This window comes from Oncorhynchus gorbuscha, linkage group LG05 (assembly GCF_021184085.1).
Source record: "Oncorhynchus gorbuscha isolate QuinsamMale2020 ecotype Even-year linkage group LG05, OgorEven_v1.0, whole genome shotgun sequence".
NCBI lineage: Eukaryota > Metazoa > Chordata > Actinopteri > Salmoniformes > Salmonidae > Oncorhynchus > Oncorhynchus gorbuscha.
This window is the reverse complement of record NC_060177.1, coordinates 47,124,718-47,142,330: the sequence shown is the minus strand read 5'-3', so window position 1 is coordinate 47,142,330 and position 17,613 is coordinate 47,124,718. Positions and strand designations below refer to the sequence as shown.

The 17,613-nt window shown below is 42.8% G+C and overlaps 1 protein-coding gene across 1 annotated transcript in view; it reads right to left on the bottom strand.

The window, feature by feature from the left end:
- The window catches only part of LOC124035978 (glutamate receptor ionotropic, delta-2-like), a 676,707-nt gene that overhangs the window by 188,178 nt on the left and 470,916 nt on the right, over nucleotides 1-17,613 (bottom strand). The window contains 2 exon segments of the mRNA XM_046349997.1: nucleotides 1,379-1,552; nucleotides 4,278-4,331. Of these exon segments, the coding sequence (XP_046205953.1) occupies nucleotides 1,379-1,552; nucleotides 4,278-4,331 (228 nt within the window).

The window sequence follows — 17,613 nt, the reverse complement described above, 5'->3', positions numbered from 1 at the left end:
AGGGTTAGAATCAGGTTTAGGGTTAGGAGCTAGGGTTAGGGTTAAGGTTAAAGTTAGGTTAGGTTTTCAGGTTAAGGTTAGGATAAGGGTTAGGTTTAGGGTTAGTATTTTGAAAATAGCATTTTGAATGGGACTGAATTGTGTGTCCCCACAAGGTTAGTTATACAAGACTGTGTGTGTGTGTGTGTGTGTGTGTGTGTGTGTGTGTGTGTGTGTGTGTGTGTGTGTGTGTGTGTGTGTGTGTGTGTGTGTGTGTGTGTGTGTGTGTGTGTGTGTGTGTGTGTGTGTGTGTGTGTGTGTGTGTGTAGGGGGAGAAAGAGTGGTCAGGCAGACCCAGATGATGCGCTCCAGCGCAGTGTGAAATTGGGCTTCTTCTGGGCCACTCTTCTGACCGCTGAGCTGCTCCAGCTCCACACTGACAGACAAGAAACAGGCCTAAATGCACCACTCACCACTGCACCGGGCACACACTGTCCTCCACTGACTGCCCCTGCTCTCTTGTCTGTCCCTGTCTGTCCCCTCAGCACTTCACAACACACTCAACACTGTCTGTCTGTAAGTCTGCCTGCTTGTCTGTCTGTCTGTCTGTCTGTGTCAGACAGCAAGCCAGCCTGCCTTCCTGCATGCCTTTCTGTATGAAAGGTTTATCGGTCTGTCTGATGTGTCAGTTTTTAACTGAAAAATATAATAATATGCCTCTTACTTCTATGCCTCTTACTAAGCACAGTCTCTACGTGTCACTGATATAACCTGAAGCAGTGGGTACAATGTGCACCTTCAGGAGTAATTCACTGGACTAAGAACAGTGTCTCTCAACATTTCATACAAGCTGTACATCTCCATCACCGGAACACTACCATTCACCTTCACTGACCTGTCACCGCAAAATACATTACTCAAAGCCAATGGTTGTTACATTTTACGTTTCACAAGATCTATCCCTCTAGGCTTCTCTACATACACACATAAATCAATGGTATATTAATGACACTACATATTGTGGTTTGACACTAGCCATACAATAAGATAATGGGGAACAAATTATTTTTCCTCCCTTCCTTTGCTGTATTTGAGGGCTTGATGTACAACAATAATTGTATACACATATTGCTGCCCCGGGACAAATGTAAACTTTTTTTTTTTAAACAACAACAGAGAAATTACATGCCACATTTCCATGATAATATTGCAATGAGTTATGATGTTTGATACAGACAAAATGTGGGCCCACTTTCCAAAAAATGTATTAGGATGTCGGGGGGAGAACATAAACCTGGGGCACGTGGCAACAATGTTGGTGCCATCGCTTTGGTCAAAGGTAATGCACTATGTAAGGACTATGGTTCCATTTGGTACACAGCTTTGGTGTGTGTGTTACCTCCAGTGTCTGAGCCTTGGGGTCTTTGGGGTCACAGAGGGAGGTGTTGATGCGGTGGTTGTGCTTGACACATCGCTGGCTGGTGTTCTGGGGCAGGGGGAAGATCTGCCTGATCAGAGTCAGACGCCCGATAGACTTCATAACCAGCTCCTGGACGTCCTGGTCTGAGATCTCCTGCAGGAGCACAAAAGAAGACACATGAACACAGACAGACACACAAAATAAATCAAGCCTGCCAGAGAAGTCACATAAACATCCATGCTAAAAGGCATCCTGTAACTTATATTGCATTATATTGTATATGAGACCAGACAAAGGAAAAAAGTAACAATGACACCATTAATAAAGTACAATATTACAATACATTATGATACAGAAAATAGGCTTTACTGTGTCAAGCCTTGAATTTGTACAACCTAGCAGATTTGCACTTCTTCACCACCGCACACACACACACACACACACACACATACATACAGGCAGACGTACTGCAGGTCGACGTTTTGCCCCAAAAACATCTCTCCCTGTTTTGCTCTGGGCACGCAGAGCACAGGGAGCAGGGTCTGATGAGTTGATGAGAGCAGAAGGTAGCTCCAAAATCCAACCAAGCTGCATGACATTGGCGATGGTGACCACATCCTAGGAACACACACCGCTCATATCATTGCTCTGGTGGCCATTCTCCACATCCAAACAGATCGCAACTATACACCTGCCAGCCCAAAATATTCCACCAAGGAAAATATAAGAAGTGATTATCTCGCAAAGCTCTGAAAAGTTATCAAATGCAGAACTTGCCACCAAAAGAAGCATTGACATGCCCCGAGCGTGCAAGGAAATAAACATTGTCGGGGAGGTATTAACAAGAGCACACACTCCTCGGAAGTGCTGGAACTCATTAACTGACAAAACGTCAACTACTTTGACTTTCAGTGGACAGGTGGACTAAAAGCTCTCGGAATGTCAGTGCGTGTAAATGATTGGGACACGACTGGGCTTAATGACAGTTCTGAATTGGTCCAGGCTCCTTTCTTCACAATTACCCTGTCTAGTTTACATGACATATCAGCCGTGCCGAGGAGTCCATATTGCAAGTAGAACGTCATCTAACTTGACATCTAATACTTGTGGACAAAATGCTAAGGCGATTGCCAAATCAAATCACATTCCATTGGTCACGTACACACGGTCAGCAGATGTTCATGCGAGTGTAGCGAAATGCTTGTGCTTCTAGTTCCGACCTTGCAGTAATAACCAACGAGCGACCTAACCTAACAATTCCACATGTCAAATAGGAGACCAGCAATATTACATCCACAGGAGGTCCAGGACTGTATTGTCACCTAGTATGTTTAATAACAAGTTGATGCCACTACCTACACTGTTCAGTCTGTTGAAGTAATGCTATCAATCTGTTATAGGTTGGTCTTACTGACGACATGTTCTTTAGCTTTGAATCCCTACCCTATCCAAGGATTCAGGTTGGTGTAAAAAACATTTGGGCTCTTTCGACACCCAGAGTGCTATCCTAGAAAGGTAAGATCCGGCCTTCCATGTAACATGTGACTCTCTGGCTATGGCTCAATAGGTCGTTTTCAATAGAAACGTCACAATAAGGTTAGAGCGTTCAATTTGGCTGCTGGGGCGCAAGGAGACCCACGGCTCCTCTTAAGACCATTGACAATCGTGTGCTGTGTTCAAGGGATTGTTCAATAAATTTGGTTGTAATATCATAGTCAGACCTACATATTTGCGGTTATTCCATGCAAAACAATTGCGCACATTTAGCGCGATCATCAGCGTGCTACAGAACGTAACTGCTTACTTTGATGGCCGGTAAACATCATTTGATTTCCGACTATGCCCAATAGGTGCTGATATTAAACCCAAATAGTTCTAACATTTATTTAACGATCCCTTGAAAACGGCACGTTAGTTGTCAATGGTTGTAGCGGAGCTGGGGTTCTTCTTGCCCCGCAGCAGCCAAATCGAAAGTATTGTTATGTTTCACTGAAAACAACGCGCTATCTGTCCTTCCTACCACAGTGTGCACTTGTTCACTTCCCTTTACTGATTCGAAAGGAAATGACTGGTATAGGAATCTCCCACAAGCCCATGCCTCCACCAATCCACTGTTTGTGGGAAGTTGTGAATGAGTGCACATTTCAGGAGAAAGGACAGTATTGGGCCGCACCCTCTAGTTCCCTCCAAACCATTCCCCATCCCCCAGCAGCCTAAATCCCTCCTGCCTCAACTTTATCAGAGGAAAAAATGTCCCTCCGTCATCGGCAGACCCCATTTTAATTCCTCTTTAAGTGGGATTCTTTTTTTCACACTTGTCAGTATTAGTTTGGATCAGTGCGTTGGCGTTTGTCCTCATTCGCCCCACCACGTGAAACAAGCCAAACAGCAGGGGAGCAAGGGAGAGAGGGAGAAAGGGATGGAGGAAGAGAAGAGGGCAGAGCGTTCCAGACGCTCGTTTTCATGCCATACCCCACGTCCCCACATGCATACTGTATATAGAAGGGGAAAGATCAATTATGAATGCTTCCGCTTTTCCCTCCGAAAAACGTCAGTGTGGTAAGTTGTAGATAAAGGAGAATTATTACAACCATATGCCCTCATCCATATTAAAGTCAGAGAAAACCTGGCCCTTGCTGTCCTTTCGACACGAAAACAAATGTTTTACTAGAAGTGGGATTCAAACGATGTTCCAGCAGTAACATGTGAAAACCAGTAAAAGCATGTATGTATGTGAGCATTTTGGAGTATTTGGATTGTGAGCATGTTTGTATGCATTCATGCTTCTCTCCCCCCCCCCCACCCTCCCCTCTCTCAGTGTTCTGCAGTACCCCTACTGTGTTACCGTGGCAGACAACATGGCTGCTTCCGCACTGACCTCATTGATGATGATCCAGTGGCAGTCGAATGCCACGAGGTTCGTCTCCACAACCTGCACAGCACAACAACAGAGATAACATGTGTCAGTACATATTCAGGAATGCAACCACATATTCTTTGTCTACAGTATTTGTGTCTCTATCTGTCCGTGTGTCTGTTTATTGTAAAGCGATGTTAGCGCCACTTTACCAGGTCAAATTCCTGGTAAAGGTGATTCTGAAAGGTAATACTTAGTGATTAAGAAGTGCCCTACCTCTAATTTGTTATCAAAGGGCTTACGTGCCGCGGTAGAAACAAAGAAAGTAAATGTCTAAAAAGGTGTTTTTGGAAATACCGAGGTTACGTGATCCCTGTAACCCACAGTACAAGTCTTTGATTAAAGGGATACAGCGTGACGGAGGAACCGAGGATGGATCAACGACATTGTAGTTACTCCACAATAGGAATCTAATTGACAGATTGAAAAGAAGGAAGAAGGTACAGAATGGAAAATGATTCCAACGCATGCAGCCTGTTTGCAACAAGACACTAGAGTAATACTGCACATAATGTGGCAAAGCAAATTCAATTTTTTTTGTCCTGGATAAGAAAAGGTGTTATGTTTGGGGAAAAATCCAACACAACACATTATTGATTACCGTTCTCCATATTTCTTCAAGTATAGCGGTGGCTGCATCATTGAATGGGTATGCTTGTAATCTTTACGTTTTTCAGTATAGAAAAGAAACTAAGCACAGGCAAAATCAGCTTTCATCACTGTAGTTGCTTACCAAAAAGACAGTGGACGTTCCTGAGTGGCCGAGTTACAGTTTTGACTTGAATCTGCTTGAAATCTATGGCAAGACCTGAAAATGGTTGTTTATCAATGATCAACAAACAATTTGACCGAGTTTGGATTTTGATAAGAATAATGGACATATATTTGCACACGTTTCTAAAAACATGTTTTCACTTGGTCATTATGGGTTATTACGTGTAGATGAATAAGAATAAATGTAATCCATTTTGAATTCAGACTGTAACACAACAAAGTGTGGAATAAGTCAACGGGCATGAATACTTTCTGAAGGTACGGTAACTGTTTTAAAGTTACCTTTAACCTCATGGTGAAATCCCTGAGTGGTTTCCTTCCTCTCCAGCAACTAGGTTAGTAAGGATACCTGTATATTTGTAGTGACTGGGTGTATTAATAATAATAATAATATATGCCATTTAGCAGACGCTTTTATCCAAAGCGACTTACAGTCATGTGTGCATACATTCTACGCTGTATTGATACAGCATCCAAAGTGTGATTAATAACTTCACCATGCTCAAAGGGATATTCACAGATTTATTTTATTTTCACCCATCTACCAATAGGTGCCCCTTTTTTATCTTTATTTTTATTTTAACAAGTCAGTTAAGAACAAATTCTTATTTTCAATGACAGCCTAGGAACTGCCTGTTCTGGGGCAGAACAACAGATTTGTACCTTGTCAGCTCGGGATTTGAACTTGCAACGTTCCGGTTACTAGTCCAACGCCCTAACCACTAGGCTACCCTGCCGCCCCAGGGTATCCTGTAAATCCCACTTTCATTTTGAAATGATCTGACGATAACCTAATAGTAATTTATGGCATTTAGCAGCCACATTTATTCAATGCAATTTACAGTCATGTGTGCAAATAGGTTCGTATGTGTGGACCCAGCAGGAATCTAACCCACGACCTTTGGCATTGCAAGTGCCATGCTCTGCCAACTGAGCCACACAGGACCAACCTGTGTAATGAAAGACACTTCTGAAATAGGAATCTTTGAAGTGAATGACACTGTCACGCAGTGCGTGTTCACTTTCTGATGACTCTAACTGAAAGCTGTCAAGCTATTCAACAAACAGTTCTCTGCCATCTAGTTTCCATCATTTCCAGAGCCGATGTACATCATGGGATTTAGCCACAAATACTGTGCTGCTGGGATTACCTTGCAATATGGAAATGCTCTAGTCTCTCATCAAAAACGGAGTACTCTTTGGGCAGCAAAAAAAAAATCTATGAATACTTCATGCAAACATGCATAAATATTTAAACATGCCAACTCGTAGCTAACGTTAATATTTCGGCATCGTGTAGCAGCTAATGTTACAGTGTGAAGGGTGAACACTAACATTTGTGTAATTCTAGGGAACGGAAATTGCACCTGCTGCAACGCAAGATCAGGGCGGCGGCAATTTGGGTGGACGGCGGTGGGAGAGCACTTAAACACATACACACACATGCAATTCCACACACACAAACATTGTGTGCTCAAATCAAATGTTATTTGTCAAATGGGCCGAATCGAACAGGTGTAGACCTCGCAGTGAAATGCTGAATAGAACAGGTGTAGACCTCGCAGTGAAATGCTGAATAGAACAGGTGTAGACCTCGCAGTGAAATGCTGAATAGAACAGGTGTAGACCTCGCAGTGAAATGCTGAATAGAACAGGTGTAGACCTCGCAGTGAAATGCTGAATAGAACAGGTGTAGACCTCAAAGTGAAATGCTGAATAGAACAGGTGTAGACTTCACAGTGAAATGCTGGATAGAACAGGTGTAGACCTCACAGTGAAATGCTGAATAGAACAGGTGTAGACCTCGCAGTGAAATGCTGAATAGAACAGGTGTAGACCTCGCAGTGAAATGCTGAATAGAACAGGTGTAGACCTCAAAGTGAAATGCTGAATAGAACAGGTGTAGACTTCACAGTGAAATGCTGGATAGAACAGGTGTAGACCTCACAGTGAAATGCTGAATAGAACAGGTGTAGACCTCAAAGTGAAATGCTGAATAGAACAGGTGTAGACTTCACAGTGAAATGCTGAATAGAACAAGTGTAGACCTTGCAGTGAAATGCTGAATAGAACAAGTGTAGACCTCACAGTGAAATGCTGAATAGAACAAGTGTAGACCTTGCAGTGAAATGCTGAATAGAACAAGTGTAGACCTCACAGTGAAATGCTGAATAGAACAGGTGTAGACCTCACAGTGAAATGCTGAATAGAACAAGTGTAGACCTCACAGTGAAATGCTTACTTTCAAGCCCTTAACCAACAATGCAGTTAAGAAAAAAAGTGTTTAGAAAGTTTTTACTAAAATAAAATGAAGTAAAAAATAATATGTATGTACAGTATATATATAATTGAAAGAAAATAATTAAGGAGCAACTATAAAATAATAGTAGCGAGGCTACATACAGGGGTTACTGGTACACAGTCAATGTGCGGAGGCACCGGTTAGTCGAGGTAATTAAGGTAATATGTACATGTAGGTAGAGGTAAAGTGACTATGCATAGATAATAAACAGAGTAGCAGCAGTGTAAAAATGGGGGTGGGGTGGACAATTCAGAAAGTCTGGGTAGCCATTTGATGAAGTGTTCAGGAGTCTTATGGCTTGGTGGTAGAAGCTGTTAAGAAGCCTTTTGGATATAGAATTGGTGCTCCGGTACTGCTTGCCATGCAGTAGAAGAGAGAATAGTGTATGACTGGGGTGGCTGGAGTCCTTCGCAATTTTTAGGGCTTTCCTCTGACACCGCCTGGTATAGAGGTCCTGGATGGCAGGAAGCTTGACCCCAGTGATGTACTGGGCCTTATGCACTTACCTCTGTGGTGCCTTGCGGTCGGTGCAATAGAGATTGCGTCATCTGTGGATCTGTTGGGGCGGTGTGCAAATTGGAGTGGGTCTAGGGTTGTCTGGGATGATGGTGTTGATGTGGCCATGACCAACCTTTCAATGATGTATGAGTGAGTCTGTTCACTCAAAAATCTCTCTCTCTCTCTCTCTCTCTCTTTGCACTGCTCTCTAAAGCTAAGGAGGTGACATTCCTTCTTCCTCTTTTCAACAAGTCTCCAGCACCCCATGTTTCTCCTGCTCAACGTGCCAGCACTGTAGGTCATTAAACCTAATTGTGTAGGTGACTAAAGCGGAGGTGTCATAAAACACTTTGGTCATAAACAAATGCAACAGCTGGAGAGTATGACGGTGGAGCGCTAATAGTGTTTTAATCTCCCCAAAGACTGAGGAAAACTTAATAATTACACTGGAGACAAGTCCCATAAAACAACCTGTCAATTGGAACATGTCTGAGACAGTGGGTTAAGGCCAACAGAGTGACAGAGAGCTTTCCACTCTCTCTTGGTCTGTCCCCTCTCTCTTCTTCACTTTCTCGCTGTCTCCCTCCCTCTCTCTGCCTTTCTCTCGGTCTCCCTCTCTCAAACTTCCTCTCGCTCTATTTGTTCTCTCCCTCTGTCACCCCCTCTCTCTGTCTCCCCCCTCTCTATATTTGTATTTTGATTTTGTTTCACCTTTATTTAACCAGGTAGGCTAGTTGAGAACAAGTTCTCATTTGCAACTGCGACCTGGCCAAGATAAAGCAAATCAGTGTGACACAGACAACAACACAGTGTGTGCAAAAGGCATGAGAAGGAAGGCAATAAATAGGCCATAGGAGCGAAAAGTTACAATTTAGCAGATTAACACTGGAGGGATAAATGAGCAGATGATGATGTGCAAGTAGAGATACTGGTGTGCAAAAGAGCAGAAAAGTAAATAAAATAAAAACAGAATGGGGATGAGGTAGATAGATTGGGTGGGCTATTTATAGATGGACTATGTACAGCTGCAGCGATTGGTTAGCAGCTCAGATGTTGATGTTGATGTTTAAAGTTGGTGAGGGAAATAAAAGTCTCCAATAAAAGTCTCTCTATATATTCCTCTAATAATATCCTCAAACAATATTCCTCTACCTCCCTCTCTATGTCTCGCTCTGCGTCTCCCCCTCCTTTAATTCAATCCAAATAGCTTTATTGGCATGATGTAACAATGTTCATAGTGCCAAAGCGCACCTTGGAAATGATTAATTTACAATATTAACATAATTAAAGTATTTCTCTTACTCCCACTTCTTGTTCATGCTCTCTCTATCTCCCTCTCTCCACCTTGTCCATGAGTCACTCTGCCAGAAGGTAACCGTGACAACCAAGTCAGTGTCATCATGACACTGAAGGCCCAAGCCTGTGTCAGACATGATGAGAACTCTCTCTCTCTCTCTCTCTCTCTCTCTCTCTCTCTCTCTCTCTCTCTCTCTCTCTCTCTCTCTCTCTCTCTCTCTCTCTCTCTCTCTCTCTCTCTCTCTCTCTCTCTCTCTCTCTCTCTCTCTCTCTCTCTCTCTCTCTCTCTCTCTCTCTCTCTCTCTCTCTCTCTCTCTCTCTCTCTCTCTCTCTCTCTCTCTCTCTCTCTCTCTCTCTCTTTACTCTCCTCTCATATTTACTGCCTGCTATGTTTTCATAAGATACTTCTGACTTCCAGCAAAGTGTTTGTGTGAAGCGGTATAGGAAACATGCTCCCCACACAGTGCACAGATGGGGCTATGCTTCACTGACTCGGGAGAGAAGGCGTATGTGTGGTGTGCGTGCGTGCATCAGTATGTGTGTGCCTGGCCTGTCGGGCTCTGTGCATTCAAACACAACCATTATTACTCTCCCCAGCTTGTCCAAGGGCAGATATTTTTGCCTCATTACAGAAATGGCAGAATTCTAGTGAAAGATGCAGTCCTCTGGGAGTTGGCACTACTGCTGCCAACAAACACGCCAGTTCAAGGTTGTAAAACACACAACTGATGACTGACAAGAAATCTGGACCAAAAGTAAGCCCCCAACAAGCACCTCCAACTAGGGCTGGGACATTCTATTGAAGACCAGATTCAACCCCCCGGCCAATGAGAGAGCTATCGATTCTGGCAGCGGCATCAGAGTTGACACAGAGACACTCCTTCTGATGCTTGGAGCTGTGTGCAGGGTCTAGAAAAAGCCTGAGTGCAGTGAACAACAACACATTGGTACAGCAGAGTGGCATCCAAAAAAACGTTCTGGTCGGAAGAAACCAAGCTGATTTATTACCTCGGCCAGGTAGTAAGTAGCGCAACGTTAACACATCACGTGGGTGGTTTCGATGTTTAGGATTATCTCCGGTTAGAAGGCTTGAAGTAGGGCTCTCATTAAGAACCTAGTGATGTTTTCCTTGCCTTGCTTTGTCTTGCTCTGGCTGGGAAGGCAAAGGGATTTAGTGAGTGACTGAGTCACTGGGATGTTTCTTTTATGTGACTGGCAGCTAGCTGCAGGTAAGGCGCTGTGTCTTGTAGATTAAAACGCTGTGATTACACTGTGAGAGCAATGGGAGAGCTCCTCATCCACCATCCCGTCTGCTCTGAATTAAGACGCACAGTGCTAAATCCTTTCCGACCAAGTTCTCCTCCACCAATAAAGAATTCCCCTTGGCAGAAGTTGAGCGGTGGTGATCTGTTAAGGCCAAAGCCCTAATGTGATGGTTATCAGCCAAGTTGGTCCCCACATGGAAAATGTGCTGTGCATTTCCAATCAGGCCAACAGCGACGAGACACACGCAAAAACGACCTGATTATTCTCTATTATTTTTCCATTCATCAGATCAATGTCATTTGCGTGAGAGGAGAATCCTTCTGCCATTAGTCATGCTGTATGCCATGAGTATAGGCTACTGGAAAGGACACTCAACACAGAGGGAATTTACATTGGGGGGTCCCTGGGAATAGCTGCTTTCGCATGGCTCTGATAATTGTTATTATCTCATATGTTCCACCTGTCTGCTCTCTGGCAGTGAGAGAATGGAGAGAGTTGAGAGCCAGTATTCATCTAGCAGACTGGAGATAGAGCTGATCAGTGGTCCCGTGTGGCTCAGTTGGTAGAGCATGGTGCTTGCAACGCCAGAGTTGTGGGTTTGATTCCCATGGGGAACCATTATGGGGAAAAAGCACAAAAATGTATCTACTCACTATTGTAAGTTGCTCTGGATATTTGTGTCTGCAAAATGATTCAAATGTAAATTACACCATGCTCTCTGACACATACCCAAGGAAACAGTGCTAAATCTAGCTAGACTCCTGGAGATGTTCAAAGCCATTTCTAGAAGGCTTTGGCATGTAGAATACCCATTTATTGTCCCAATCAGGAAATGTGTTGTGCAGTCTGGGTAGAACAACAAGAACCACCATACAACAGATATATCCAAAAAAGTAAATAGCAAGAGATCTGTTATGATCTTTTCTCTTCAGGTCAAAGATGCCTGCCTACTTTATGTCATCACTAAACATCATAACCATCACAACATCTTATCAAAAACATGTTTGTTTTGGGGGGGGGGGGGGGTTCATAAATGTTGGGTTTGCGTTGTTTTTGATTGTTGGTACAATTTAGCTGCTTTGTATGTTAGTAGTGCAGTCTTTCATATCAAAGAGGATATTACTACTTTCAACGAGAGTAGGTGAATGATATCCAACAAATAAATAGCAATTTGGTGCAACGGGCTAAGCCCTGGCACTTCTATCCACGGGCTATATAAGGTTGAAGTACCACTACATCCCCGTGCGTCACTCAACTCACGGAAAAACACATGCTCTTTCACTAAGTACTGTGTTTAGAACTGTTAGCACCGTTTAGAACAAGCAGGTTTATGGAGTTGTGAAATGTCTCTTTTGGAGCGTAAGAGTCCTCCATTTTAAGCGTTTAGCTCACACTTACTCAGGCGTACGCTCCTTCATACATCATAACCATTATGTGTCACATTTGCCATTTTGGTTTAATGTCAGCCACCTCACTCACAGTGCGGCATCAGTCATCTATAATTCATGCTCTGTGTGCGACTGTCAGGAGGCCATACTGTCACGCAGTGTATGTTGCAGTACGGCACTGACTCCTAGGTGAGCTTGGGAGCCACACACATGGGGGCCCACACACACTTAGCACACACAGCGAGAGAGAGGGTTGCAGAGCCGGGCCCTCCTGTTGATCCACTGTCATCTGAGAAAAACACACACACACACACACACACACACGCACACACATGCACTCGCTCACGCACACAGGGTTATATTCATTATACACCAAATGGAAGAAGAAACATGGATTACCTTGATTAAGAAGTTCTCGTTTTGGTATTCCGTTGTGAAACGTTTCGCTACCGTGTGCACAAATGAATACGACGCTGGTGCTATATTCTTTCTGCCAGTCCAATCTGAGCTGAGGGGAAGGCATAAGACACGTGTGGGTTGGCCTTCAAGCTCTTGGGGGGGCCAGAGGGGATTTGATGTGGATCCCTCCCCCGGCTTCTTAATGACTCTACATTACCATATTACCGCCTGCTTAATTAGGCCAATGCAGGCCTGATCATACAACACTGATTTACACAGGCCATCAATTCAGCTCCAGCCATTCAGCCCCAGTCGCTCCAAGGACATGCCCAGTCCTGTCTGACTCTGCCAGGGCCTAAGCTCAAACCAAACATCCTATTAATCCTCCTCCACCATTCTGATAGATGAAAGCCAAAGCAAAGTCATTCCCTTTTTCCCTCCACAGAGTACCGTACGCAACTGATGTATAGTTCTATGTTCCCCATAGATGCTGATCTTGGGTCAGTTTAGCATTTCCTACACTAATGGTTAAGGTTATGATTGGGGGAGGGGAATCTTCACCCCAGAACTGTGCAACCGGAACCATCCGTGTTGAGTGTGGCTATACTGGGATTGTTCAGCGACTGACCCACGGAGATGCTGGCCTATATACTACCAGTCGGCCATGATGGGTCCTCTCCCCTCTCCACTCTCTTTGCTTTCTACTCCACAGAGAAATGATGACAGTGAATTCCAAGTGAGTGGCTTTCAAAGTGAGTGGCTTTCATGTGCTGTGATGGGGAGGGAGGCTCAGGGATTATCAGGGTCAATATATCAGTCATTTGTCTTCCCAGTAGTGAATAAAGGTCCTGAACCCCGGCAAAAGCCATGGAGGAGATGATGGTGAATATAGATCAATTTCCAATGTATGTCACACGGGGCAATAATGGATAGCAATTGATTAATTGTTGGACAAAATCGAATGGAGTGTATGGAAAGGGGTGTTCCTTCATCTACACATATGAATAAAGATGTGTCCACACGCGCATTATTTAAAGGTCCATCTAACAAACGGTGGTGGTCAGGTCAAATCAAATTTTTGAATTTGACCTTTATTTAACCAGGTAGGCAAGTTGAGAACAAGTTCTCATTTACAATTGCGACCTGGCCAAGATAAAGCAAAGCAGTTCGACACATACAACGACACAGAGTTACACATGGAGTAAAACAAACATACAGTCAATGATACAGTATAAACAAGTCTATAAACGATGTGAGCAAATGAGGTGAGATAAGGGAGGTAAAGGCAAAAAAAGGCCATGGTGGGTAAAACACTGGAATGGTAGATTTGCAGTGGAAGAATGTGCAAAGTAGAAATACAAATAATGGGGTGCAAAGGAGCAAAATAAATAAATAAATAAAATAAATACAGTAGGGAAAGAGGTAGTTGTTTAGGCTAAATTATAGGTGGGCTATGTACAGGTGCAGTGAGCTGTTCTGACAGTTGGTGCTTAAAGCTAGTGAGGGAGATAAGTGTTTCCAGTTTGAGAGATTTTTGTAGTTCGTTCCAGTCATTGGCAGCAGAGAAGAGGAAGGAGAGGTGTCCGAAGAAAGAATTGGTTTTGGGGGTGACCAGAGAGATATACCTGCTGGAGCGCGTGCAACAGGTGGGTGGTGCTATGGTGACCGGGGAGCTGAGATAAGGGGGGACTTTACCTAGCAGGGTCTTGTAGATGACGTGGAGCCAGTGCGTTTGGCGACGAGTATGAAGCGAGGGCCAGCCAACGAGAGCGTACAGGTCGCAATGGTGGGTAGTATATGGGGCTTTGGTGACAAAACGGATTGCACTGTGATAGACTGCATCCAATTTGTTGAGCAGGGTATTGGAGGCTATTTTGTAAATGACATCGCTGAAGTCGAGGATTGGTAGGATGGTCAGTTTTACAAGGGTATGTTTGGCAGCATGAGTGAAGGATGCTTTGTTGCGAAATAGGAAGCCAATTCTAGATTTAACTTTGGATTGGAGATATTTGATGTGGGTCTGGAAGGAGAGTTTACAGTCTAACCAGACACCTAGGTATTTGTAGTTGTCCACATATTCTAAGTCAGAGCCGTCCAGAGTAGTGATGTTGGACAGGCGGGCAGGTGCAGGCAGCGATCGGTTGAAGAGCATGCATTTAGTTTTACTTGTATTTAAGAGCAATTGGAGCCCACGGAAGGAGAGTTGTATGGCATTGAAGCTTGCCTGGAGGGTTGTTAACACAGTGTCCAAAGAAGGGCCAGAAGTATACAGAATGGTGTCGTCTGCATAGAGGTGGATCAGAGACTCCCCAGCAGCAAGAGCAACATCATTGATGTATACAGAGAAGATTTGTCACATTGTTCGTAAACAACTGGTGTAGACTAACAGTGAACAACCTACTTACTTACGGGCCCTTCCCAACAATGCAGAGAGAAAGAAAATAGAGATTTTTTTTTAAAAGTCATAACAAATAATAATAATAATAAAAGTAATTATAAATACACAATGAATAACAATAACGGGGCTATATACACTGGGTACCAGTATCGCGTCGATGTTCAGGGGTACGAGCTAATTGAGATAGATATGTACAGTGGTTGCTCAACTAAAAGTTTTGACATTATGCTGCGGGATTTAGAGGTAATTTGTGGTTTAGCACAGTACCCTGCGTCCCTACTTCATTGCTCCAGACCAGCACAGGGGGGAGTTAGAGCACTGATTATGCTTTTCGGGTCCCAAGACACTAATGTGTCTCTAACTGTCAATTTATGGGTGTCATAAACCAAATAGAAATGTATAATTGTGCACGACATCAAAATTGAATTTCAATGAAAGGAATGATGAGGATGAAGAAGGTGATTGAATGTAGAACAATAGTGTAACAATTGCTATTCCTCTGTCCTGCACGTCCACAACCCCCCCCAAAAAATACACTTCTTTTGTTACTCCTCGTCAGTATTACTTAATAAAACTGTTTTTAAAAGGTTTTTATTCTAAGAGAAACGAGAAATGTTCAATTATATTCCATGATATTCTTAAGATACATGTGTTGACTGAATATAGGCGGGTGATGTCTGCTAAATCATCAAGTTGGTGGCGGGGGTCATAGAGCCTCGGCACCTACATAAGGCTGAGTGACTCACTCATTCATGGCCTGGGCTCAAAGTACAGCAGAGTTGCGTAGCGGTTTAAGACACTGCATCGCAGTGTAACTACGTCGCTACAGACACTGGTTTGGTGGCCATGATCATGAGGAGACGGTAGGTTTTTGGTTTCTCTCCCTCTAAAAACAGAAATAAATCATTCTAAATAACAAACTGGCTTCATTTACAAATTAGTAAGAATGTCTCCTCCCATGTTCAAGAATGACCTTTTTCCTCGCTCACTTTTGGTTATTTGAAAACAAAAATAATGTCCAACATATCTTGTTTTTTAAACAAAGCGATTATTATTATTATGAATTAATTTAGAATTATATAAAAGCCCCTTAGATATTCTCACAGATCATATTTGCCCTAACAAAAAGGGCCCTTAGATATTAATTTAGAATCCTCCAATACTCGAAATGTAATTATTGGCGGAGAGTCACGTCATTGAAAAAAATATTTGTAGGCCTACCGTAGGCAACATGAGTCTCACTAGTGTTGAGTAATGTGCTGTTAAAAGTGGTGAAGGTCTTATTTATTTAAAAGGGATATTGAAGTCAGAAGCAATAGGATTTGAAGCAATAGCCTAATCGCGTGTGGTCAACTACTTCAGCACTGTTTCTTGCTGCTCTGAAACAAGCATGGGGACTCGTCTCAACGTCAACAGTGAAGGCAGGATGCTGACCTTCTAGGCAGAGTTCCTCTGTCCAGTGTCTATGTTCTTTTGCCCAATCTAATCTTTTTATTGGCCAATCTGAGATATGGCTTTTTCTTTGCAACTCTGCCTAGAAGGCCAGCATCCCGGAGCCGCCTCTTCACTGTTGGCGTTGAGACTGGTGTTTTGCGGTTATTAATTAATGAAGCTGCCAGTTGAGGACTTGTGAGGCGTCTGTTTCTCAACCTAAACACTCTAATGTACTTGTCCTCTTGCTCAGTTGTGTACCGAGGCCTCCCACTCCTCTTTCTAATCTGATTAGAGCCAGTTTGTGCTGTTCTGAGAAGGGAGTAGTACACAACGTTGTACGAGATCTTCAATTTCTCACATGGAATAGCCTTCATTTATCAGAACAAGAATAGACTGACAAGTTTCAGAAGAAAGTTCTTTGTTTCTGGCCATTTTGAGCATGTAATCAAACCCACAAATGCTGACGCTCCAGATACTCAACTAGTCTAAAGAAGGCCAGTTTTATTGCTTCTTTAATCAGGACAACAGTTTCCAATTGTACAAACAAAATTGTAAAAGGGTTTTCTATTGATCAATTAGCCTTTTAAAATGATAAACTTGGATTAGTTCACACCACTTGCCATTGGAACACAGGAGTGATGGTTGCTGATAATGGGCCTCTGTACGCCTATGTAGATATTCCTTAAAAAATGGTCAGTTTCCAGCTACAATAGTCATTTACAACATTAACAATGTCGACACTGTATTTATGATCAATTCGATGATTTTAATAGACAAAAATAGCTTTCCTTTCAAAAACAAGGACATTTCTAAGTGGCCCCAAACTTTTGAAATGTAGTGTATATAAAAAATACTTAAATGTCTATCAATGATCAACAACTAATTTGAGCTTGAAGAATTTTGAAAATAATCATGTGCAAATATTGTACAATCCAGGTCCCAGAAAGACTAACGGCTGTAATCACTACCAAAAGGTGATTATAACATGTATTGACTCAGGGGTTTGAATACTTATGTAAATTAGATATTTCATTTTAAATACATTTAAAAAAAACATATATTTTCCCTTTGTCATTATGGGATATTGTGTGTAGATGGATGAGGGAAAAAACATATTTAATCGATTTTGAATTCAGGCTGTAACACAATAAAACATGGAGTAAGTAAAGGGGTATGAATACTTTCCAAAGACACTAAACATATAACGAGGAATAAAGAGACTAGGCAACAGGATAGATAATAAACAGTAGCAGCAGCGGATGTGATGAATAATAAAAAAAGGTTTGCTTATTAAAAAGGGTCAATGCAGATAGTTACATAGTTAAACAAATAGCTCACCGGACTAACTATAAGAGCGTCTGCTAAATGACTTAAATGTAAATGTAAATGTAACTATTTAACAGTCTTATGGTTTGGTGGCAGAAGCTGTTCAGGGTCCTGTTGGTTCCAGACGTGTTACATCTGTACCGCTTGCCATGCAGTAGTAGAGAGAACAGTGCATGACTGTATGACTGAGTCTTTGACCATTTTTAGGGCCTTCCT